The 27,387-nt window shown below is 38.1% G+C and overlaps 1 protein-coding gene across 3 annotated transcripts; it reads right to left on the bottom strand.

The window, feature by feature from the left end:
- Positions 1–800: 800 nt before the first annotated feature.
- radil2b (Ras association and DIL domains 2b) lies at positions 801–26,207 on the bottom strand. 3 transcript variants are annotated; one of them, XM_057358198.1, is made up of 18 exons: positions 25,717–26,207; positions 24,864–25,552; positions 24,120–24,670; positions 23,092–23,403; positions 21,654–21,886; positions 20,567–20,931; positions 18,361–19,044; positions 17,466–17,503; positions 17,169–17,350; positions 16,250–16,362; positions 7,374–7,593; positions 7,111–7,283; positions 5,566–5,710; positions 4,727–4,902; positions 4,268–4,610; positions 3,327–3,409; positions 1,996–2,135; positions 801–1,827 (listed from the first exon to the last, which is right to left on the bottom strand). In XM_057358198.1, the coding sequence occupies exons 3-18, from the start codon at positions 24,245–24,247 to the stop codon at positions 1,746–1,748; spliced, it is 3,417 nt and encodes a 1,138-aa protein (XP_057214181.1). In that variant the 5' UTR covers positions 24,248–24,670; positions 24,864–25,552; positions 25,717–26,207; the 3' UTR covers positions 801–1,745. The 3 variants fall into 3 exon arrangements, with proteins under 3 accessions (XP_057214181.1, XP_057214182.1, XP_057214180.1); XM_057358199.1 differs by lacking the exon at positions 25,717–26,207 and having other exon boundaries at positions 24,120–24,350; positions 24,864–25,709; XM_057358197.1 differs by lacking the exons at positions 24,864–25,552; positions 25,717–26,207 and having other exon boundaries at positions 24,120–24,849.
- Positions 26,208–27,387: the final 1,180 nt, after the last annotated feature.

The raw sequence follows: 27,387 nt of genomic DNA, 5'->3' as shown, positions 1-27,387 counted from the left end.
GTCTGTTTTAGGGCTTTGACAATGACGATTAATTGTCTGTTTCTGGGCTTTGACACTTAATTCTCATACATTTTTTATTCGGCTTTGAAACGACCATATTGTTCTGAATGTAAGACTACATTTTATTTTCTCTTAAAAAATGAGGTCATAATATATGTAAGGTCTATAATACAGTTAATAATACAGCCGCCAAATACGTGTGAAACGGGTTTGATCAGGAGTGAATTGAAGCCAGCATTAAAATGCTATCTGTTATAGAGAAGCTTCTAGACTGTTTTTTTCTCACTTGCAAGACTACAATGAAACGTTACTTCTATGTTAATTAAATTTTGGTAGGCTCATTGAGATTAGCTTCAATAATATTAAATTGTAGCCTAGTACATGTTTTTTATGGTATATGCTTTACTTTTTTTAAGTGATTGTTGGTACATTTTCCCCGTATTATCATACTTTAGCTATACAATACATACACTAATATATGCAATATGCAGTCACTGCAGCTCCCCCTTGTGTGTTCTATAGAGCTGTGCAATAATAGCGATGATCTGAAACCATCGCGATTGTTTGACCTCATCGCGATGGTTTCAGATCATCAGATCAGAGACGATTATTTAATAATGACAGCATGTTCATTGAACATGCATTATGGATGTGACAAAAAAAATGATATGGTTTTGGGGAGACGACAAACTTTGACGGATTTCTTTGAATTAAAATGCACAAACCTAAGCAATAATACACACGGAGAAGGGATGGCTCTTCATAGAACACTTTATTACTTTATTTCAATTTTCATGTGTTCATTCTTGAGGAGTATGTACCGTTACACTCCTAAAAATGGCACTTACCTGACAATGGAAAATCATGCACTAAAAATAAAACAAATGCTTTAAAAACTTAAAGAGAGCTACATAAAATGGGTATTTGAACCACCAAATGTTGACATCTGTGCTACTTGTATAGTTAAAACCATTCATAAGATCCATCATTATCGGAAAACGTTGCCCACTCTACATTTTAATCAATACAGTTATTGGCACAGGTTTACACTGTACTTGACAGTGGTGTATGACTATGTTTTGAAATTATATGAGCACACATCAAAGGCTGTTGTTTGCGGGGGTTTTTGGCATGCAGTCCATTCTGAAAAATGAACTGATGTTAGTGCTTATCAATCCTATAAGAAAACCAGAGCATACAGTAATACAACTTTATTCCAGCCAAACCAGTTTGCAAAAAGTTAAACATTTATTTATGGTCAGAACAATACACAATTAATACTTGAGGTGATAAAACAAACAAAATAAAACATTTGGCCCATGTAATGGTAGTGATGCAGCTTTTAGTAATAAGGTTGCAGTAACTGCAGCTGCTTAATGGGCGATTCACATTTCGCTCTTTGGCACACGCTGCAGGCACGTGCAAATAGGGAGCAAAGTGGTCGCGATGCGCATGCGGTGCGACGCTCTCTTTTTCTAGGCGCGCCGGTGCCGCATCGAGATGAAAATATTTGTTATTGCTTCTCAGGACACATAACACTGACATTGACAAATCAGAATAATAATAATTCCAACAATCTCAAAATTCAATTATAAATGGATAAATACACATGGTGACAATAAAATACATGTACATTCAAAAGCAACTTGTAAAAAGAAATTTGTTTTGTGCAATGTGTAATATTTAACCTTTATACTTAAGATTTTGCTAAGTGAAGAGCCAAAAGCAGTTTCATGTCAGGATTGTTATACTTGTTTTGAAGTGCTATCAGACTTGGCAACCAGTAATCTAGGCTTGTCTCCTGATGCCTGAATGAGTTCCCTTCCACTGCAGAAGAAGAAAAAAGGTTTCTTAACAAAATAAATAAACAACATACAGTTACACACATTTTAGCAATATAAAATTGCCTAATGAATGAATAGGAATAACCTTGATGTATATTCAATTGTAAAATGCTAAGGCTATATTTGCTAAATCTACAGAAATTCTACTCACGTCTGGTAGTCCACCCCTACCAGGCTTAGTCCATTTACTGCTAGAATACGATCCCCCACTTTCAGTCGCTGCGACAAGGCAGCAGGAGAATCTGGCATCACTGACTTGATGTACATTCCATTGCCTTTAAATGGTATTTCCTGTGTAAAGAAAAAAACTTTGTTTTTAAGAATTAAAAACACGTTTCCTCACAGGTTACATACAAAGTTGCTTAGTTAAAACATTATTCACTATATAATAATTAAAACATTTTTAACAATTGTGATATGCAAAAGACTAACTCACAATTGTAATAACCTATTGCAAGTGAAAATAGCAGAATTTCTTAGCGATATGCTATTTACACTAACCAAAAAAGCTGTATTTTCTTTGGATTAAGTAGAAATAGTAGTTAGATGCTATTGGTATTTAAAAATAGTGGCAGATAACGTTACTATTTGCTTTTCTAGTCTTGTGTCAGGATCATGACAGACCCACGTGTTTTGTGTGGAAGCACATGGGTATGGTTTGTTTGTGGTGTGCCATGTGCTCTCCTGTCTCATCTACTGACCCCGCCCCTTCGTTTCCTCATTAATTATCTTGTCATTGTTTCATGCTGGTCACCCGTTTCCTTCATTATTTTCTCCCCATTTAATGCCTTTGTGTTTGCTGTCTTGTGCCGGTTCGTTTTGTAATCTTTGTATACATCGTGTGACTCTTGAGATCTGTGGTGTTCCTGTGAATTCTAGTTAGTCAAGTTTTGTTTCAGTTTACTGTCTAGACAAGTTCAGTCTGCCAATTGTTATATGTCAAAGTTTATGTTGTTTTTACCCCCTCGTGGGTTTTGTTTTCCCTGTTTGTAAATTAAAGTTTTTGTTGTCCTGAAGCGGTCTGCGCCTAGGTTCTGTCTCCTGCAATTCTTGACATAACCTTAACCTTAAACTAAACTTATGAATAAAAATGAATTTAAGTCTTATCAATTTTATTGAAAACAAATGCCTTTAGGATCTGTAATGTGATAGAAAAAGGTAAAGGAGCTACAGGTGGATTAGAACCCCGGTCTCCAGTGCCAAAGTTATACAGACTTTACACCTTATGCCACTGGAGTTGCTCTTTGAAATGGTGTCTTTCTCACTTTCTCTATTCCAATCACATATTGATGGTCGGAGCCAATGCAAATAGTTTCTGCCAACAAGGCGGGCTATATGTGCTCAGTGTAAATAGCCACTCTGTAAATGGCTAAACATAAGCACCATACCTCTGAAAATATATTTGTAAAATATTGATGATTTTAGACTTCCCTCTGCAATAGCAGTCGCTGAGAGAGGAACTTCCTCCAGTAATCCACTCACCTGCCCATCCACCAACTCCAGACCAAGACCACATGTTCCTCTCTCCAACTCCAGCACAAACACATCTTCCTCTTCATTCTCAACTACAAACACAGACATTCCATCAGCCTGAGACTCCTAAAGTGACAATTCACCCAAAAATGAAAATGCTGTCACCATTTACTCACCCTCTTGTCATTTCAGACCTGTATGACTTTCTTACTTCCGCAAAACACAAAAGAAGATATTCTGAAGATAGTTTGTAACCGAACAGCAGCAGCACCCATTCACTTCTATATGGACACAAAATCAATGGAAGTGAATGGGTGCCAGTCAACAACATTATTCAAAATCTCTTATTTTGTGTTCTGTGGAAGAAATAAAGTCATACAGGTTTGAAATGACAAGAGGGTGAGTAAATTAAGACAGAATTTTCTATTTTGGGTAAACTATCATATCCACTTCATTGTTGTCTATTTATAATATAATACACATCAAAAGCATTTGCATTTACTTTTATAAGATACGATTTAATCCTACAGCTCTGTTTCAAACCAACTTAGATGCCTACTTCAGCGTTGTAAGGCATCATAAGAGCACTGGCACAGTTCCCAAAGGTAGGTTGCCTTCTAAGAGAACTTACTGTATTACAGTACTTTGGACAGATTTTAAAGCAGCCTTGAATGTATCATTTGCATGTATTGCGACAAACTAATATACTAACATCCCAATATGATGAATTAAACACATGTCAATTATTATGATTAAAAATCCTATTAATTCCTATCAATTTTGCCTATGCTATACACATATTTGCTTATTCTCTAAAGAACTGCTTGCAAAAGTTATCATCTTAGTTACAGTGCTTATGAATCACACCTGCCACCATGTTAACATCTTGGTCCCATTATGGATATGAACAGTACGATAAATGTATTATAAAGTACACAAAACCCTGTTACCTTCCTCTTGTTTGTTTGCACCCGTGTATTTGGAGCCCTGATGGTATGATATTGTCTCTTGCTGCTCTGTTTCAGAATCCATCTGCTCAAGGTTCAGCGGTGTGTTCGGTGGGGTAAGTAAACATATTTCGTCCAGTGCTGAGTGCTCCACTCTGCTGTGATGTGACCCTCTCTTCCGTAGTTCCATATTCTGAAGCTTCTTTGACAAATGAGCTTCACAGGAGCTCCAGTCATTCATTCCAGCATGAGGAAACACTATCTCTGTATGCCCACCCTCAAGATGAGCTGTTGGGTGAACTTCCATTCTGGTAAGTTTGGCCTTCATTGCTACTGCTGAGGCAGGCTATAATATGACGAAAAGGCAAAAGACAGCTCCTGGTTTATTCATTTTAAAGACCTTTAATACATTTGGCAGATGCTTTTAGCAAGATCGACAGATACATTTTTTCGGCTGTGTACCTGAGACGGTTCATCTGGACCAGATTCTGAGTCAGGGAGCTTTTGGATCAGCCTTTGGAAACCGCCCAGCTGTTTAACTAGACCCGTTTCACTGATTGGTCTTTTTAGATCAAGCACAAAACCATCAGCAGGGAGTATGAGAGGTGGATGGTTATCAAAGCCTTCCAGGATATCAACTGTGAACAACACCACCACACAAAAAGCATTGTGTTTATTACATTCCCTTTAAAAAAAAGCTGATGCATTGCTGAAATTTATCCCATTTCTTTTTTTACAGGAATCATAGAAGGTATAAGAAGATTCAGTCAATTCTAAACTAAGGCTATGTGTCCACCAAAGCATTTTTAAGCGGCTGAAAACACTGTGGGACAGCAACACCTCGCTACTTTAGTGTACAGTGTGAATACTGTGACCCCAATATTTAATAAATACTGAGAAAATACTGTTGTCACGGTTCTGTTCTGGTTTGTTCTGGTTTAGTTCGGTTCCTGTTCTGCCTGTGTTCCCTCATTTGTTCCTATGGTTGTTAATTGGTTCACACCGGTTTCTGTTTCCGTTGATTATGTACTCATGTATTTAAGCTCTGTGTTTTCATGTGTTCATTGTACGGTATTGTTTATGGTTATGTGTGCTTTGCGATCCTGTGTTTACGCTCCTGTAGATTTATTAAATTACCCTTTGCAACTCTACTCCATCGCATGCTGTGTGACAACGGTCATCTTTAAAATGAATATGAATCATGCATGTAATGCATATGTACAGTATATGAGAAATGTGAATGGTCTTCAAAAACACAATTCTTCTTGCAATGTGAATATTTTTATATAGTACTGTATTACTGGTTCTGAGAGCAGTGGTGGTCTCATCACTAGAGGGAGTCCATGCTGCAGGGCACGAGCGCCTTGAGTTATACTCTCTCAGAATGTGGTGAAGCTGAGCTGGGTTCAGTGCATTATACTCTATCCGCAGAGCACTCCAGGACATCTGCATTGACACAAAGACAGTTTCGACATATTATTCATGCTATTCTAAAATCTGATTTTTTTTACAGATTCAAAGGAATAGTTCGCCCAAAAATCAATAATTGACTTATTTCTAGGTTTACTATTTCTTTAAGAGATTTGAATATTTACAACTTGATCTTCATAATACAGTAAACCAAGAGTCAATCCAAACATCTTCAGAGTACTGTCACTTTTTATTGATACTTGAGTGACAATTTTATGGAAAGGCATCCATTATTTTTAACACATAATTTAAGAAACATCCTTGTCTCTTTTTATATTAAAATGCAACCCCTGACCATCAGCTGATAATACCTGTGGATCCCAACTGGACGTTTTAACAAGCGGTAACTGACAGAGTATCAAATCTGTTTATTGTATAAAGTAAACAAAGACGTCCTTAAAATCAATCTTTGAAATTGATTACTGCATAGGCCCAACAATATGGAGAATCATGAGGTGTTACCTGTTTAAAGCATATTTTCTATAGTTAGGAATTGTCACATCCATAACCGTCCATAATCCTCATAAATGGACACATGAAACTATTTTGTGGTCTATGAAGAGCCATTCCTTCTCTAATTTGTTTAGTATTATTGCTTCTGGTTTGTACATTTTAATTCTCAGATATTCTACAAATGTTGTCTCTCAAAAATATGTGTCTTTTTTGTCACATCTTTAACCTATTAATTTTCCCTCTTTTAAAACAGAAAACTCGTGCATAGACTGATATGTGGACTTTATCAACAGGGGTTAAGTAAATATAAACAGATGATTCAATATTGGTAATACATTCTCTGAGAATTTATACTTCAAGTTTTGACTGAAAATGTCACATCCATAACGCTGGAATTGCCCACTTGTTAAATATTTGTGGAAGCCCTTATTTTATATCCTAATAAATAAAGTACAACACATTTGCATGCAAAATCTGATATACAGTATTTTATGTGACAGACCCAATTTGTCAAGACAAACAAAATCCAATAAGCCTTAAAGTCTCTCACATAGTTAGTTTAGCATTTCATAATGTCTTTTAGCAGGATGTCCTCTTAGCGAGATCCTTTGTTACCCTGACATGTCAGAAGTCAATGTAGCTTATCCTGCATCTTTATCTATTACCATGAAAGAATCTTTGTGTTCCCAAAGCTTCATCCTTTAATGAGTAATACTTCCTGTTAATTATTTCTGAGGCCCAAACTAATTCCTGATGTCCAAAGAGATTGTGATCAAAGAGGAATTCATTTGTAATAAGATGGGAATGCTCAGAATTCTACATACCAAAAGCCGTTTTTTTAAACTATGGGGAAAAATGTACTTTTGATTTACTATATCCACATACCTCTGCAAAAACCTCTCAAATATAGATGTATCTCTAACCTGTAAAAGATTTTCTTTGGGCGTGGCCAGTAGATTGACAGCCGAGGAGAGTTTGACAAGGTAGCTGTGTGCCAGATCGTTCAGTCCCGCTCCATGTGCCCAGTCTATAAGCAAATCCAAATTAGCCCTGATCTGGACCCCACGGGACCACTGGTAAAACGTTCCCCCCGATCCTACACGCAAGACCAGACACAAAGACAAAATGAGCGGGTGTGATGACAGCACAAATAAGCACTCATGTGACAGATCTGCAGATCTCTCACCTCTCTCCATCAGCAGATTGAAGAGCAAAGCGTTGATGAAGAAGAAGAGGTAGGCGAAGAGTTGCGAGGTGATTTCAGGGTGTACCTGGAACCCTCTGACTAGCTGCAGTGTTTTCGTACAGATATCCAGGACTCTTCTGACCTCCTTTGAGACCTGCAGCTGTCCACATTCGGAGAAAGGATTACTGTCCAATATGCCTGGAAGAACCGGGTAGAGCATCTGAGGAACACAGAGAAACTCACCTATCATTACAGTAAATAATCCAACTATACTGCCTAAAATAAATAGAGAGTTGACCCAAAAATGAAATGCCTCTATGACTTTTTAACAGCTATTTTAAGACATTTTGAAGAATGTTGGTAACCAAACAACACTGGCCCCCATTGACGTCCATTGTATGGACACAAAACCACTGAAACATTTCTCAAAATATCTTCTTTTGTGTTTCACAGAAGAATGTGTCATATACAGGTTTTGAATGACATGAGGGTGAATAAAAGATCCCAGGATTTTTTGCTGTAACTATCCTGCTGGATGCTAACTGGTTCCATTTGTATTAAAATATAAAAACATATGCCAGCTATTAACCTGTCAAGAGACCATATCTTTTCTTAACTGTCAGGACAGCTCATGGAAGGTTTGTGTTGTATCGTTTTCAATGTTCCTGCCTATCTGTTTCTAAAAGGAAATATAACTAAAGACAAGATCATTCACATATGCCTTATCAACAGAGAACTAAGGGCAACAGAACAGGATGAACTTCCTTCTGCCAAGGAAGACACAAACTTCACATTTCTGGCTGGACAGATCACAGGCTCACTTTCATCCAAAAACATATGTGATAGGATTCTTTAATCATTCACTGTCCAGAGGTGCAGGGTCACTGACGGAGCCCTTTAAAAAATGACAAAATAAGTCTTTTTTCCTCCCATCATTCCCATGATCCTAAACCCTATCCTAAAAAGGAAGCACAATAAAGATGCTGACGGTCCGGAGGCACACGCGTTCGCCATGTAATGACATCTCTGTTACTAACAACACTCTATATTCAAGAAATAGCCACATAAATACATTTCCAGCTGGTTGTGGTGATAAACGGTTGGGGAATCTTCGAAGAGCAGCAGATTGCCCGGAGAACACTGGACCGCGTTCAAGATCAGCGTAAAAAGAGAAGTCTGTTTGGTGTTTGAGATGTGCCTGCCGCTGCGCAGCCCCTACTCTTCCATCTCAACGCTCCTTTATGTGCCACACATCAGAATAACACAATGCGGGCTTTGTTCGGCATAATTGTGCCCAGACAGTTGCATGCAGTCTACATTTGGCACCATCATATGTATAGATTCTTGAGGGGACGAGTCTCACGTTGACACCATCTTGGCAACCGCTGTCCTTGTTGGCAGTTTGCTCTGGACACAGCAACCATACAGACAGTCTCCACCCAAAACCATGAAGTGGTCAGAGGAAAAAGTGAGCGTTCGGAAAAACGGAAAAGAGCTTCCACTTTTTAATCTGGAAAGTAAAGACATTGATGTGTCTGCTGTAGTGTTCAATTATGAATCTTATAATGTTGTAAACTGTGAGTTTATGTCAAAAGTTGTACATTAAAAGGTTCAATCTGTTAACATTAGTTAACATAAATAAACAATGATCAATTTCAACATTTACTAATACTTTTCTCATCTGTTAATGCATCAGCATGAATGAACAAAAGTGTGCTGGTTACCTTAACTAAGTATAATAAGTACTGTAAAAACATTTTAATAATTGTTATTTCATGATAGATTTAACACAAAATAAATGATAATGAATTCTTGCTTTTCTTCTTTGGAATGTAAAGGTAAAAAAATCCTGGCCTCTGTTTCCATGTAATGAAAGTGAATGGGGATGAGGATTATCAAGCTTCAAAACGACGAAAAGTGTCATCAAGCATTTTATTTGATTCATATTACCACTTAGGCCTAGTATTACAAGTACAGTGATAAAGTCAAATTTAAGTAGACGGTTTCATCAGACGCATCCGCCTGGCCCAAAGTTAACTTCCGGTCTGTGTTTGGTTATCGGTCTGGCTAGTGGCTTTAGTAATATATCTATTTATTTTATTTTTAGTTTGTATTAGTATTAATTTCTAATTAATATTTATTGTATATGAATTGTATTAAATTAGTTATTGATTCTTTGTGGAGGTCTACCAGAAGTTAAGTTTGGGCCACTTTGAGCCAGTTTGTTCATGTTGTTGCCGCTGAAACCGCCTATAGACCTCTTTGGATGAAGTAAACAACGCTGGTCCAGAAGAACTTCCTATTTCAGTTTCACAAACGTTTGAACAAAATACAACCAACAGAATATTTCCAACCGATTGAAAAAGTGAAACAAATATCGTTAAGATTTATTTACATATGTCAGATTGAATAAAATACTACTAATAAATAAATAAAAAACTGAAACCAGTGTGTACATCTTGAAAAGTGGTCTAAAGACTGAAAATCTTTCCCTTTTGTGAGTTTTCTGTAATGTAACTCCACACAAATGCAAACCAGATTTATTAATGAATCACTTATTGGAACCAATAGGGTATTTGCCAACATCACATGACCAAACCGGAAAACAAATCTTGTCTTTTTGAAATAACGCAGAAATCTATTGATTTTTGAGATCATCAACTAACCAAGCTAGTTGTTTTAATTTGTTGCTTTTTATTCTATTTTGTATTATATTCAAATGTCAGTAATAAGAATAAAAACAAAGAACTCTCATAGACTGTCAACTCTCATTACACAGTGTAACAAATTTTTGTTTCGCCCGACCTTTTTATAGTTCTCGTATAATTATGTGCTGCTAATTATTGTGGTGATATTTATTTTCAGGTAGCATCAATGTTTTAGTATTTATTCAATTTTGAGCTTATATCATTAATTATGATATATCGGTATATCGCAAATAAACAATTATGTTCCAATTGTCACTGTCAAAAAATTCTAGAAATGTCTGTATCACAGGGAAGGTGGAATAAAACGCTGAGCTAGCAAGTTGTCATGGTTGAGGGGGGGAAGAACCCAGATGCAGGTACGGGGTAATAGACAAGACTTTTAATAATAACAAACAAAAACCCACGATGGGGGAAAAAACAGAATATACTGTATCATATAAATACAAAACTAATAAAACAAAACTTCTCACAAGGTAGACAAAACAGGACAGGCAGACCAAATAAAACTAAATAACAAGACTAGACAAGGAACATACGTCGAGGTAATCCAAAAGGGTATCCACAAGACCAGGTAAGGAGAACACGAAATACATGGACACCATACAAAACGAACGAGAACAGGACAATAGACACGAGGGCGTTTTATAGGGGGACTAACAAAGGATAATTAACAGGGAACAGGTGTCGGGGATGAAACACTGATGGAGAGCTAAACAAGGAACTAGAGGGCGGAAACAGAGACGCGACCGGAGAGAGCACGTGGAAAGCTAAGTGGGCCAAAATGCTTCTCTCCACATTAAACAAGGGATCCTGCCGTGATTCTGCCACAAGATCAAGAAAGACATGACAAGATGAGGCAGAATCATGACAGCAAGCTATTTGTAAATGACAGGAAGAAAGACATTTCTGCAACACGAGTGAATGAGAGAAACTGTATGATTTTTAGGTGAACTATCCCTTTTACAATTCTCAGTAATCTCTGCAAATTCATGCCCAACACTGAGTATCATCAACACAATGTGCAGTTATTTATCTAAGCCCACCAGCAGCTGTTTCCTTCTCAGCAGGACAAGAATCACACGAGTGGCCAAACAGAGTGAAAACAGACCCTGTTATTGTACATGTAAAACATCAGTTTGCTTTACCAGACATGTTTGTTTTTAATCCAGTTTTCCTATTGAAAATATTGACCTCATAATGGAGCATTGGCACCGCATTAACAAGAAAGTGACTTTTTGCCAAGCGCTTAAAGTATAAAATGTCATTTTGGGTGAAGAGGACATTTTGTGCCACCAGCATGAACTGCACTGCTTAACCTTTTCCTTGAAAAGAATTGACTATGATGAAAAACTTCACTGCAGTGGAAAGAATTTTGTTCTCAAGTATAATTTCCCACGACTGCAATTTTGAGTTTGATTTTAATAATAAATGCTAAAAGTGTTCATTTACGATATAAATAATCATTTCAAGCTTACAAACCACAGATTTAACACTGTCCTGTGGTTACCAACATTCTGTGGTTTGGCCTTAATTATTGTGTAGCTATTCAAACACAAATTATTATGAGAAACATGATTAATGACATGAATTATGACAGAGGAAAAGTCTAAAGTGGGTTGTTGGCCAGGGATTCGTTTCCCGTGTCGGTTTGCATTTCAATAAACCTAGCCTTTTTTCCACAGACAATCTAAAATCTGGACCTTAAATTCACTAAATCAAATCACACCCGTGTAAACATCATGTCTTTCCATGACAAACAATGTCTCGGAACAAAGGTGAATTATAATTTCCCAGAGGGAGCAGAGATTTACGGATTTTCTCATGCAGAATACAAATCAATGCCTTTACAAATGAAATGATGTCTGAACATTCAAGGAGACAGAGGGTGGGTTAAGAAATTCTACATTTCTGTTAGGAAATACGTGCTTAATGGGTATTCACCGCAGACATTATTTTATTGCGTGCTGTCCTTTGTGAGCTCAGACATATTTAACAAAGCCACAGTATACAGTACATTTATAATAAAGGAAACAAGACTAAAGTTTAAGACTTCATCTTGGATTGGGCAGTTTGAGTCATGGTGTTAAATATAACTGACAAAGTTTTACTAGTAATAAAGCTATTTATTTCTAAAATATATAAACAGCATACAACGTGATTGGGTAAACAACAGACTTATTCAACATGTTTGGAGTAAGATGTGATCTAGTGCCTGCCACAAACATGTAATGACTATCAATAAAAGTAAATAAAGAAAAAACGGCTGGAAAACATCATGGTTATGTATAAAGCAATGTGTATATTGTCTGTATCCTGCTTTCATTTCAATTTACAATCACATTTAGAAACACCACCATAGACTTGTTCAATAGAAGAAACTCTAAACTCTCTGTGACTTTAGTTCATCTGTCACTCAATGGACGTTGCTTATCAGCAGACGGCACTCGCTTGCTAGTGTTCTTAAAGGGAAGAGAAACTTTGATAAGAACCAACGTTGGAACTACTCTGAATGCAACTTCACTTCAGCCTTTGGTTTGTTTTATAGAACAATCCCTCTGAAACACGTGGTAAATTCCGAAAGGATTTTCTATATCTGACTCATGACATAGAGCAAAGCATGCACTGCTAATATTACAAAAAAAACTAAATGTCAATACAAATTTGTACTAAATCTGTTTAAGACTCACATGACCTAAACGCACAAAAAGGATTCTGTTTATCTGTATATGTGACCCTGGACAACCAAACCAGTCTTATGGGTCAATTTTTTGAAACTGAGATTTGTACATCATCTGAAAGCTGAATAAATAAGCTTTCCATTGATGTATATGACAATATCTGGCCGAGATATAACTATTTAAAACTCTGGAATCTGAGGGTGCAAAAAATCAAAATAGTGAGAAAATCGCATTTAAACTTGTTAATCAGAAACGCTCAGGCCGTTGCTAAGAAGAAACCGGTTTGTCTTAATGCTCTCTATTGGCTTACCGCTGTAATGATGTTGTGGAGAGTACATTAACCCAAAAGCTGAAATTCTAAGCTTTACGTAGATACCAAACTTGAGTGGATACAGTAATTCTTAAATAGCGGGCAGCAGCGAGTGATGTTTGTAGGCGTGTTTCTGGCCATTTTTGTCAGCAATTTTGCTGTATTGACTCACAAAAATAAAGTTTTTATATATTTGCGGTAGGAAATTTACAAAATATCTTCATGGAACATGATCTTAATATCCTAATGATTTTTGGCATAAAAGAAAAGTCTATAATTTTGACCCATACTGTCACGATTGTGGTGCAGAGAACCCAATTGCAGGCAGGCGTGAAGGGGTTAACAAAAATACTTTATTTAAGACAAAGAACAAAAACAGAAACTAAAACACCCACAATGGGGAAAAACTAAACTGAGACTAATACCGCAAAACAAAAACTTCCCACGAGGGGGCAAGACGAAACAAGATCAAAAATAATAAAAATAATACAATAACAAATACAACCAATAGACGGGGAACAGGAACAAGAGCAAGACACGAGACTAAGTAAGAACAGCACGAACTAGGCACAAAGCACACATCAAACGAACACAGTACAATCCACGAGCACAGGACAAAGAAACAAGAGGGTATATATAGGTAAGACAAACGAGGGATAACGACATGGGGCAGGTGTGGGTAATCAAACACTCAGGGAAAGATTACGAGGAAACGAGATGGCGGGAACAGAGACGAGACACTGGAGGGAGACTTATGATTATGTCAAAAGGACAATAATATGTTTCTCTCCACACATAACCAAAGGCTTTGCCATGACTCTGCTACAGGACCAAGAAAAACATGGAACTAAAATGGGAAAAGGGGCCAGAGGGCCATAGACAAGGAAAGGCCCCCCCCCCTTTAATGAGCACCTCCAGGTGCTCACCAAGGGGTAGACGGACGAGACAAGACAGACTGGAGACAGACAGACAAGGCAAACAAAGAAAACAAAATCAAGGCAGACAAGACAGAACAAAACAGACTAGGGTGGGACATCAAAAATAACAAACTATGGGAGGGGTGGTGGGCCAACAAGGGCCCATAGGGGGCAGTCCAATAGAGGTGGAGGTGGGGAGAAGTCCCAGTCCCTGCGGCGCTCGAGGGCGCGGAGCCTTGGGGGGGGACAGTCGTTTGGCCCTGGCAGTTTCCCAGGGGCCGGCTGGACAGGGGCTTGACGGCCGGCTGGAAGCCGGCTGACAGGCTTGACGCCGGCTGAGAGCCGGCTGGATCACCGGACTGACCGCCGGCTGGATCACCGGACTGGACGCCGGCTGGATCACCGGACTGGACGCCGGCTGGATCACCGGACTGGACGCCGGCTGGATCACCGGCCTGGACACATGACTGGACACAAGACTGGACACCGGACTGGACACAAGACTGGACACCGGGCTGGACACAAGACTGGACACCGGCTGCACTGGACTGGACACCGGCTGCACTGGACTGGACCTCCCCCTCCTCTGCTTCTTTTTCCTGGACCGGCCCCCAGGACATGTGCCCGGTTGCTGGGAAGCGGTGGGGGGCACGACTAGCTCCGTGCTAGAGGAGTCGGACGGGGAGTCCCACGACTCCCTTCGTCTGCGCCGGCCACGGATGCTGATGGGCGGAGAAGGAGCTGCCGGGGGAGAGATGGATGGAGCGGTCGTGCTGATAACCCCGATCTGTATAGCGCAACTCTCCGGGATCACGGGCAGTGGGGAAGAAAGACTGGGCTGGACTGAGACCCTGGGCTCCGGCCGATTCATGGCGTACCTGATCATGTCCGTGAAGCCCAGCGGTCTCAGCATCCTCATTTCTTCCCGTGACAGCGGTTCGTTCAGACCGCCGTTGAACATTGCCATCTGCTCTCTCTCATCATGGACCATCTCCCCTGCGGTCTCGAAGAATCGGTCGGCAAACTCCAAGACGTCGGAGTAGCCCTGTCGCAGACCGCAGAGGAGATGAGCCTGCCTGGATCGCCTTGTCTCCATTATGCCTGCTGGGTTCAATTCTGGCTCGTGGATTCTGTCACGGTTGGAGGTGTGGAGAGAAGAACCCAAGCGCAGGCAGGCAGTGAAGGGGTTAACAAAAATACTTTATTTAAGACAAAGAACAAAAACAGAAACTAAAACACCCACAATGGGGAAAAACTAAACTGAGACTAATACCGCAAAACAAAAACTTCCCACGAGGGGGCAAGACGAAACAAGATCAAAAATAATAAGAATAATACAATAACAAATACAACCATTAGACGGGGAACAGGAACAAGAGCAAGACACGAGACTAAGTAAGAACAGCACGAACTAGGCACAAAGCACACATCAAACGAACACAGTACAATCCACGAGCACAGGACAAAGAAACAAGAGGGTATATACAGTATAGGTAAGACAAACGAGGGATAACGACATGGGGCAGGTGTGGGTAATCAAACACTCAGGGAAAGATTACGAGGAAACGAGATGGCGGGAACAGAGACGAGACACTGTAGAGAACTTATATTATTGTCAAAAGGACAATAATATGTTTCTCTCCACACATAACCAAAGGCTTTGCCATGACTCTGCTACAGGACCAAGAAAAACATGACTAAATGAAGCAGAGCCATGACACATACAATGTTTTGTTGGCTATTGCCACAAATATTCCTGTGTTACTTTTTGTGGTCCAGGGTCACATATTATTAGACAGTTCTAAGTACGCAACACTTCAATAGTACAATACCAGTATTATACACAAAGTTCATTCATATCCACATGCCAAAAATATCCATCAAGGTCACAATGAAGAACAGCATCTGGAAGCATTTGGGATCAATGTCGCAGGTCTCCTAATACCTGTAGTTCTGCACACTACCACATTCAACACCCGTGTTTTTCTAGGCCTAACCTGTTGATACGTGGACATCTGATAATATGTAATTCGTCACATAATGGTGCATTGAATGGTCACAGTGCTCCTTTGGCTAAGACTAGAGTTTGATTATTTTTGTAAGTACAATCTGAAAATGATCGGTGTGATTATATGCAACGTATACGATTTTGTGGTTAAAGAGATATGTTGAGCCTGTTTCACTGCATTGGTAATAAGTCTCTCTATTGGCTGACATACTGCTTTGTTATGATTCTGAGGGGAAAGATGTTGGCAAGTCTTACCTTAGTGAGATAATAGACACACTGCTGGAATGTGAACATGATGACCTCCTCCAGAACCGTCATGGCCTCCTCACTGGCAGATCGCACGGAGGACAGGCGTAACTGCAACACCGCTGAAAATTATTAAACAGAATTAAATATAAAATGATATTGAATTTGAATTGGTCAATTTTGCATTACTTATGGAACATTTCACAAAAAAATATTTAATTCGTCATGTCCTCAAGGGTTGCATTTGCTAGATTTAAAAAAGAATATTGCGTAGCTCAGCTCTTGCGATATAATTCACAGTAACAACGGGCCATCAAGGTCCAAAAAACACACAAATAAGAAGCATAATTAATAAAACCAAGTGCACCCTCCAGATTTCTATAGATCACTACACAAGTACGGCAACATAAACTGGGACATAAAAGGGATAGTTCATATGGATCATTCATCATTTACATACTCTTGAGTTGCTACATTTTTTTGTTCTGATGAACACAAAGATATTTGGAAGAATGTTTGTAACCAAACAGTTATTAGACCCCATTGACTACTATAGTAGGAAAAAATACAATGGTAGTCAAAAGTGCCCAAGAACTGTGTGCTTCCCGACATTCTTCAAAATATCTTCTGTGTTCAACAGAACAAAGAAATTTACAAATATTTTTTTTTCTACTATGGTAGTCAATGGTGGCCAAGAACTGTTTGGATACAAGCATTCTTCCAAATATCTTTCTCTGTGTTCAACAGAACAAAGAATTTTCTACAGATTTGGAACAACCTGAGGGTGAATAAATGAAGACAGAATTTACATTTTTGGGTGAACTGTTCCTTTAAACTTCTGCATTCCACAGAAAAAATAACAGCGGACTACTTTGGCGATGAGTTCATTATGTATTTTATTAAGGAGGTACTGAATTTTGAGATTTACCATTACAATCCTCTTCTTCCTCCTCCTCCTGTTGAGAGATTCCATGTAGCAGACGAGGCACTTCCTGCTGAATGAAATGAAGGAGCTGGATGGAGTTGGCCATCCACAGGACGAGTGGTTCCAGACCCTGGATCAGCTTGTCAGTGCTTGGATTTAGATCTTCTGGGTCTGACTCACTGCTCCTAACATCAGAGGAGCGAGGAAAAGTCTGGCTTTAATATGAGCTTTGTCAGAGATATGGAAATATAATTCCACTAGTTGAACAGAAATATAAATGGTAAGACACAAAACTCTTACATTTCAGGTTGCAAGGCTGCAAGTTCCTTTGCCTTCTCCTGTATTAAATGATAAAAGTTTATACAGTTACACTAAGTAAAAACTATAGTATGACCAATATTTTTTTTGTGACTTTAAATGTTCTAAATCTAAATCTAAAAATGATAAATCTTTAATCATTTAATCATTTACTCGTGTCATTCCAAACCTGTATGACTTTTTTATGCAGAACACAAAATAAGATTTTAAAAAGAAGATTTTAAGAAGAATGTTGGTAACCAAACAACACAGGCCCCTTGTGAACAACCAAGACATTTCTCAAAATATCTTATTTTGTGTATATATATAGAGGTTCTGAATGACATGAGGGTGAATAAATCATGACAGAATTTTTATTTTTGAATGAACTATCCCTTCGGGTTGGCCTAATACAGTTATATAATTTTGAGTTGTGGCGATTTTAAACGGATGTGAAATAGAATATTTTGGCATCTTTAACTTGATTTTGGAGGTGTTACAAACAGTTGAATGTTTATGCAACTGCAATCTAAAGCAAATTATAAGGTGTACGCCATATCACCATATGCATTTTCTAGTATTTGAACCCATTAACACTACAGGAAATATCTCCAAAAAATGTTTGGTTGTAAGTGTCCGAAATTACTATTATTAACATTACTATTATTAACAAGATTCATATTAATATTGTTCTTATTAACAATAATAACAATTATTATTAACTATTTACTATTAAATTATTATTATTAATTTGAGTCCATTTTCATTTGTCATATCCTGTGTAATGACAAAAAAACAGTTCTAATTTTCGGAAAATTCATATTCATTTCATAGCGTAGAAATACTAAAACTGGAATAGAGAGCCAATACCATAAATTAAATCGCTCAATAAACCTACCCATATGACGGTTTGAATCTCATTGGCGATATGTAACAGCAGTCTGCGGAGAGCAGGCATTGAGAAATGAATGGCAGACTGCTGGAGACACAAGCACAGCAGGAAGGATGCGGTCAGTTTGTGCGCACTCTCATTCTGCTCAACCGTTGCAAATATCTGCTTGAGGACCCTGGACTCATGTTCCACATCATAAGCCAGAACCAGTTCTTCTCCCACTGAATCCGTTAGACAGGGCAAGCCATTACTGCAAGACTTTCTCTCTTTTTCAGATAACACACACGTTTTACAAAGAAGTGCTTTGCATGTATGTGATGTCTCATTAATCCAGGGCAAGGTGACAGTAGGAGAAGTTGTGACCCTAGGTGAGGTGGGGTCTTTATACATGAAGAGGTAATGATCGCCTATGCCAATGATGTCTCCTGATTGCACCTCAACGTCTCGGGTGATGAAAACTCCGTTCCACTTGACTTTTGCTCTAGTAAAGGGTTTCAGTAGAGTCACGCCTCCTGGGGTTTGGTCAGGGGAAGGATGGGTGTCTAGACGCTGGACACAGCAGTGCTGGGGGAGGATATCAGGAGCCCAGAGATGCTGGTGTTCTGTATCATGCTCACGCTCACTGCAAGTTTGCTCAACGTGGCGGCCGAATACTGTATAGCTTCTTATCAGGGCATAGATGACAAAGTCCTGAGGAAGTAATCACATCATTGTTGTGAGGTGTACTATGTATTCGGTACAATAATGTATTTAAAAATTCAAGATGCTATGATGTTTCACTTTTATTTTTGTGAAATTATTTAAAAAATGTAATATTTCTTATCAACATTTTATTTTAGCAGTAAGACTGACGCATGAACAATATCTTATCATTACTCTTATTTTGTGATACAATTCATATCCATGCTCTATTCGCAATCACATTGTTTCACAACTTTCTAGATAATACAACCCAAGGTGACGTCAATGCAGCATGGAACAAAATGATCCCATATCCCTTCAATTCCGTTAGTGTGCCAAACAGAGGAAAATGTCATAAAAAATGACAACGTATGCAAAAAACAGACTGAGTGTTAACACTGGACAGGAAGTGGGGTGTCCACAGTAGGGTGTCCGAATGGTGGACACATTTCCTGACTGATTAGTTGTGCTCACAGGATGATGAGTAAATCAAACACACACACTGATGTAAATACATACCACATTCAGGTGTTCATTTTATATGATATGTACAATATACATATTAATAAAATACGATTGAATGGTGCCAAACATGTAAATGTGATGTTTAACCATAATACAGTTAGGCTGATTTAGCCACATTAAAAATATTTTGATTATTGCAATTTTGTACAATAAATGTTTTACATGCCTTTGCATTCAACAATAATCAACTAATACAAAGGAATCAGTGCATGACAAATCTAAGAGAGAGGGTGTTACTAAAAAAGTTGTGTTACTAAAAAATTGTGATCAAAATCTTTTTTAATTAGTTTAACATCAGTGATTTAGTATTAGTAACAACTAATAAAATAGGTGTCCTGATTGATTTATGATTGTTCATAACTTTTGGGGGTAAAAATAAACAGTATGCTTATAATAATTTCCAACGCTTATAATATTGATTAATAATTTCAGCTTTCTTTCTGTTTTCACTGAAAATGTCAATTTGATGCGAATTGACTTCCACCCACTTAAAATAAATACGTAAAGTAACATGAATCTTATGTTTCGAACAGAGATAGCGATATAGAGGCAAGAATTTTCATTTTTGGATGAACAATCCCTTTAAGGCATTTATGGCATTCTAACCCCCAAAAAGTCAACAAACACCAAAGTCTTTTGGGTTTTGTCGGGTCATTTTAAGAGTTCTGTCATTTTAAGTTTCTGTAAAAGCATTTACAATGAATGGGGGACAAAAGCTTAATAAAAAAGGCATCATAAAAGTGGGCCATTCACCTCAACTAGTCAACTTCTTCTGAATTCATACATTAGCTTTGTATGACGCACAGAGTGAGTATTTGCCAATAATCTAACTCTTCAGAGAGCTCTTAATCATTGTGACCGGATCATTAAGTCACTGCCTGAAGCCTTATAAAACTAAATCAGCAAAATTCCAGAAACAGTGAAGCTTGTGTTGGATGGCATATACAAGGCAAGAGCGAGTAAGGAAGTGATGGGGGGGTAGAGATATAGAAGGAATTTGTCTTACCTGTCTGTAACTGAAGCCCTGCAGAAGCAGGAAGTAAGGAAACTCAAGGGGCGGGTGAATGGAATACTGTGTGGAGTTGTCATCGCTGCTCTCCGTCTCCTCCCTTTCGTTGGCAGGACAGTGTGTTGCTTTGTAGGCCTCAGCTTCGGGCTCCTCCCCCTGCAACTGGTCCTTGCCGTTTTTGAGGGCTTCTCTACAGGACCGGATGCAGGTGCTTTGAGAATCAGCTGTTACGTTTGTCTCGCTTACACTCCTAAACAGATTGTGTCTGCTGTCTTCTGCACCATCACTCTCACCCAGGTCCAGCGGAATAGATTTCCCTCGGGAGCGTGTCTTCTGCAACTTTCTCGCCTGTGCATTGATGCCTGGAAAATAAAAGTGTTGAAAATATTTATGTAAATATGCAAGTTAATATTTGGTGGAAAGCCCTTGCCGAAATAACAACTTGAAGGTACAGTGTGTAGTTTTTTGGAGGATCTATTGACAGAAATGCAATATAAGAGTCTATTTCCAAAAACAGATAACTCCGTTTAAAAAAAAAATCAGAAATCATGTTTTTTATTATGTTGTCATGTTTTTATTGTGTTTTATTGTGTTAGTTAGCTGTATTTTTTTAGTTATTATGGCTTAAATCAAAACAAACCAACTGCAGTTTGATTGATATTAACTGGAATGCACAATAAAAAACATGATTTTTGAAAAAAGATCTTTTTGGAAATAAACTCTTCATATACATAACTATGTCTACAGATGTGTATAAAGACCTTACATAATGAGGTGTTCTGTTTTTATTACCTTAAAATTAGCTATTTCTATCTACATACTCCACGGGTCCCCTTGGATGGAATTCGCCATGTTGTTTCTACAGTAACAGACAAACTGCTCTATAGTGCACGTTTCATAAATACGTTATCTCTTTCGGCAAAGAAGCGAAAACGTGACGACATCTTAGTTCTGTGGGGGGAGGGGGGGAGTAAGACGTTGGTTGCAATTCGCACCTTCACCGCTAGATGCCGCTAAAATCTCCACATTGCTCCTTTAAATGCAATTTATTTCTAATTTTTAAAAATGCTAATTTAAGGTATACCTGCAGTCACTGTGTCCTTATCTCTGGAGTTGTTTTCTTCTACAGTAGACTTGCGCTGGATCTCAAATCGACGGGCATACCCCTCTTTGGGTTTCCAGAGGGACTGCAGCAGGAGAGGCTTTTCATTGTCCCCTACTACACGAACACATTCAGTCCTCCAGGTGTGATCTCCAATACAGCCAATCACATCACATAACACATAGTCATCAGTATCTGCTTTGTTTAGGCAGTATCTAAAAACACAAAGGCAAATATACAATATTCCTTTTTATTCTTGCACTATTATTTTTAAATCAAGGACTTATAACACATTTCACCGTGTACCACTAAACCACCCTCAAAATGAATTTTAGTTCCAAAAACATCAGTACATAAATATTTGTATCCTCAACATAAAATGAAAAAAGTTTTTATGTTCTTAACAGACAGAAAGCACAAAGAGATAGTTGTAGAAAAAGGCACAAATAGATGAATTTGAGCGCTATCTTATCTTCAGTGATTATCTTAAAGAGATGTATGACTTTCTTTCTTCTGCAGAACACAAAAGAATATAGAATATATAGAACGTTTGCATCCAAGCAACACTGGACCCCCATTGACTTTCATAGCTTGGACACAAAACCACTGACTCATTTCTCTAAATATCTTTTTTGTTGTTGCATCCCACAGAAGAAAAAGTAATATCGCTGCGTTCCTTCTAAAACCTTGGATCTCCATATTTCGCGATGATTTTACTTTTTTTGCCACAAGTCACCCTTTATGTTTGTCACTTGGGTTCTGCAAAAATCTAACCAATAAATTATTAGAACAAGTATTAGAACGTGCTTGTCAACTTTGTACTTTTTAAATGAACAAATACTGTGTTGTCAGTGTTTTTTCCATTTCTTGAAAAACAGCGATTGTGGACAGGTTTTGAACGACATGAACGTAAATAAATTTTGACAGAATTTTGGTTTCTGTGTAAAATATCCATTTAAGTGCCAACTAAGAGATCTAGATCCAGGGCTTGCACTGAAAGGAATTTATTTTAAGTTAAATATTTCACATCTCTTAATCAGATTAGTAGAAAAAAATCAAGGGACAAGGGACTTTAATCCATGTGCACAATAGCTATTTTGTGCATTCACCTACAAAGCTAATCTTTTACCAAATCCTTTGGACTATTCTGTACAGGGACAGCACAACAGTATTATGATTTTAAACATAAACAAAACCCTAGTTATTCATATTTCATTTCACCCAAAATTATACAGTGTCCTGCCCAAAGAAATGGACACTTAAGCCATTTATAATGAGAACTTTTACTGCATTAGATAAAAAATATAAATGTGGCCTCTTCAAACAATATTAAACCTTTTCTCAGAACTTGTTATCAAAAGAGTAGAATATTAAAAACAACATTATTTATATTTTATTCATGACAATAAATTGGACTCACCTGGCTAAAGCCTCTTTGATAAGTTCTTTGGCGCCGGAGTGTGTTGTGGCTAGTACACTTTTGTAGTTGGCTCCTTCACAAATCTCAGTGCCAAAAATCTTCAGAATTCCTGGGGCCGTGATATTATTTGACAGCTCGGTGGGATCTTCAGTCACCAACACTTCATCTCCTGAAGGAGCCATCTCTCCCAAACTTCTCCGTGGACTGCGACTGAACACGGCAGACAGACGATGCTGGTGGCGACGGATCTTGTTTTTTGCTGGTTGCCGGATGCCCGCACTCTCTGTGGCCGTGCCACTGGATGAGCTTGACCTGGAAAGAGGGCACCGCACAAGATTGATCGCTCAGTTCTCCAGCTGGTTGGAGCGACCATAGATGCAGCAGTGCATGCCTGACTGTGTCCACCAATGATACCTTAGACCCATGCTGTTTTACTGTGGATTGTTGTTGTTGACCATCATTAGAAATTTTATGGCCAGTTGTTCTTTCATTAACAAATGGCTACGCCCATAAATGAACAGAAGAGTTGTTTGTAAACATGAAACTGAAGAGACAGAGAAACTTTGTACTTTGTAGTACCCATGTACACTTTTTCACATTTTTGGAGATTATGCCTGATCCTGTAATCAGATTATTTTAATTCAGTGCCAAGTTTTAGCCCTCCCTGCTAAAAACTACTAATTTCAATGGTTCCCATAACAAATACTAATATTAAAAGCATTACAAAATGCCCTTATAGTGTTTTTGGGGGGAATTATTAAAATTTCATTGGTTTTTTATTGGTTCCTTTCCACCAAATAACATCCCACCAATAGAACCAGTAGATACCATTATAATTTCCATTAAAATGCAATACATTTCCCTCAAAACCTAAATTCCTGTGAGTAGGCTTCAGTGCCAATGGAAAATTAGTGGTTACTATGGTAAAACCATTTTGTAAGGTTTGTAAAATAGAACTATAACCAAGCACAAGTGTAATGAAAGTGCAACAATAGGTTTAATATAAAAATTACAAAAAAGGGACTTACTGGACGGATCCATTGCTTTGCTTCCTTCCGACCCTTGTGAATCTTCTCTTTGAAGCGCTGACCGGTAACCCGGCAGGTGATGCTGGAGGCGGTTTTGATGTCTGAGAGCTCCGCTCGTTGTCTATCATCGTTCCCGGCTTACAGCGCTCGTCCCCGATGTTCTTTCGGTTAACTAACGGACCCGTTAGAATGACTGGCGCGTAGCCGCTCGAGGACACAAATCATACAAACCTGCCGACATCATCACAGGATCAAACTGAACTGTCAAAATCAGTCCTGTGTTAAAAAATGAGAACTTTCTCGCTTAGTTGATGGGCTGTCACCAAAGCGAACTGTTTACGTACAGTCCGCAGCGTTTTTGGGCATCATAAGCATGTTCCCGAGTTGGCTCAGCTAGAAATGTTCCACGTGCCGTTGATGACCGCACAAAAAAACGCTGTATGCTCCCATACGTATACCCACAAAAATGCTGCCTAAATAGTGAGCTTTAAGACACAGCCCTGAAGTGAAAGGAGGACAACTGGCGCCTGTCTATTTTTCCATCGATTATGCTGAAATAGAATACTATGTTGTCATGTTTATTAGACATCTATGGCAATACCGTGGTATTTTTATGTGTAAATTACTGTATTTATACTACTTTTAAGAAAGAAAGAAAGAAAGAAAGAAAGAAAGAAAGAAAGAAAGAAAGAAAGAAAGAAAGAAAGAAAGAAAGAAAGAAAGAAAGATCTATGATTTACTCACCTCATGTCGTTCCAAATTTTACGACCTCGTTTCGTAAAACACATGAAAACATAAGAAGCTGATCTTTATCGCATTATATATTGTTGTATTGAACAACAATAAAGTAACTAAATGATGACACATTTTAAATTCTCTCGGTGCGACTAGTCTTGACTCCTGCTAATTGCTTAGAATCTGGAGAACAGTCTCCATCTAGTGGTCAGATTGCACAACAGCTACAGACATATTTTATTTCCTGGAAAACATAAATCATATAAAACTTAAGATCTTTAATCAAAATAATAACTTGACAAAGATAATTCTGTCAACAGTTAACAAACACCTGGCTCCAAACAGAATTAATTGCTTATTGTTCCTCATTTCGCAATTTGCGTTGGATAAAAGCGTCTGCGAAATGACTAAATGTAAAAATGTAATGTTATTGAAAAGTATCATATGTTTTAGAATGCAGTGAGGTAAATTTATTACAAAGTAAATAAAATACAGATATTTTAAAAGTACCTGTAAAAATACTTTACTATACAATATACTATAAAACACTGATTATTATCATAGACATAATATTATTATAGATATTCTACTGGGAAAAGTGAAAGTACTAAGAAATTAATTCTTATCTCATTCGACATCTGGACGATCCCGGCCCAGTCATAGATGGCATGAGGATGAGCATCCGGAGCTGGGTTTGTCTTTGTGATCCAAAAAAATGGTAAGTATTTTTGTTTAGTTTTCCAGAACAAATGTCTAAAAATTCATAAATCAAGATATGACAAAAATGACATTAAATCTCAAGTCAAGCATTAAGCTGATAGTCCTGCCCAGAGCCGTTGAATATGAGAGTTACGTCACTCACACATAGATCTCCATAGGAAGAATGGAATGCGGAAGTAACTCGCGTCATGGAGCCTCCGATAGTTCCAAACCTTGCACTAAAGCCCATTCATTTCAGTGTCTCCAAAACGGATTGGCTGTACATTTGGTTTTTACATTTTAACGAGTTTACAGTTGAAATTAAATGTTAAAATTAAACACAAAGACTGATCTTAATGATATTCATATTACTCCCAAGCAGGGACGGATCGTGCCTTTGATGTGCTTTGGGCACGGACGTTTCAAAGCCCCCCTGGCATCACATATTTTACGAGAACAGTGTTGCACCTATGCCCAAATACACAGGACTTAGGAGTGGTTCGCACAGAACACATTGCATCGTTGCATCTAAAAACGCATGACACAGCACTCAGGGATGGTTTTGAAAAAGCACAACGCAAACCGAGGGTCTCGTGGCACTCTTGATAACAGAAATTGCCATATGCCCAAGTTGCTATTGTAAACAAAAGCTTACGACACTTGTCCCGCCTTCGGGGTCTTCTGATTGGTCAACTGATGTGGAACTGACATTGATGAGCTGCGCTGTGTGTCAAAATTGAAATTATTTTAACTTTACACAGTATTAAAATCATGGCGCTTATGTTTACATAGAAAAACTAAATAAAAGTAGTTCAGCAGAATAGAAAAACGTCTTCTGTGTAAAATGCACAAAAAACAACACAAATTGGTTTATTTATATTTCACAGTACTCGACACCTAAAAAAGCTTCTGACCTCTCCAACTCATATAACGTGGGAATAGGCTTACTCCTTGCATAATTTACATTTCTGCATTAAGAAGACGAGCATTCAACAGCCCATGCATTACAAACTAAGCGATTTTAATCACCAAAGCATTTCACGTTATCTTAATAAAACATTGGTTTTACTTTAACTTAGCTGAGAGCAGTGGCGGTTCAACATTGAATTACACCCTGGGCGAGACCCCCTTCGAGCGCCCCCCCAACCCCCCCCCAAAAAATACCACAAAATTCTGTCTTAACTATTGCAATTACAACAGGAAACACTCAATCTGATGCCAATCATAATAACTCAATCTGATGTCATGTAAATCTATCAGAATCTATCTAATTTGCATATTAATGTGTTCTTGGAGCAACATTTAATGAAAAAATAAGTGTAATAATTGGCAACATTTTAATAATAATATATAATATTTCACAGGAATATTGATGTATAATTTATTTCCATATTCACTTGTTGTGTCTCCCAAAATGCCTGATAAACATTATTTAAGTCCTGATGTCCTCTACAGTGGACATGTATGAAATCAATGCCCTGTTCTGTAACAGAAAGTCATTTTTTGCTTTGAAACCCCATAACGTTTTGACATAACGTCTGAGATGTTGGTTTATGAAATATGTGACACCCTGTTTGTGTAGTCACAGAAATGGTAGTAATTATTTGTTTTTTTTTTTCTTTTTTTTTTTTTTTTTTTTTTTTTTTATTATTGTTTAAATATGTGCTATTATGTCTAATGGTGATGTGTAGTGCTGTCCGGGGACAGTAGGGGGAGATGCTGCGTTGACTGGGGGGTTTAGGGTGAGTCGCGAAGAAGAGAGCATTACAAGAGCGACGCCACGATATGAAGCAGCACAACTGTGTCTCTCTTTGTTTATTTTCAAACAGGAAAT

Source organism: Triplophysa rosa, linkage group LG18 (assembly GCF_024868665.1).
Source record: "Triplophysa rosa linkage group LG18, Trosa_1v2, whole genome shotgun sequence".
In the NCBI taxonomy this organism is placed as follows: Eukaryota; Metazoa; Chordata; class Actinopteri; order Cypriniformes; family Nemacheilidae; genus Triplophysa; species Triplophysa rosa.
Note: the sequence above shows the minus strand (reverse complement) of the source record. Positions and strands in the feature narration are given on the sequence as shown.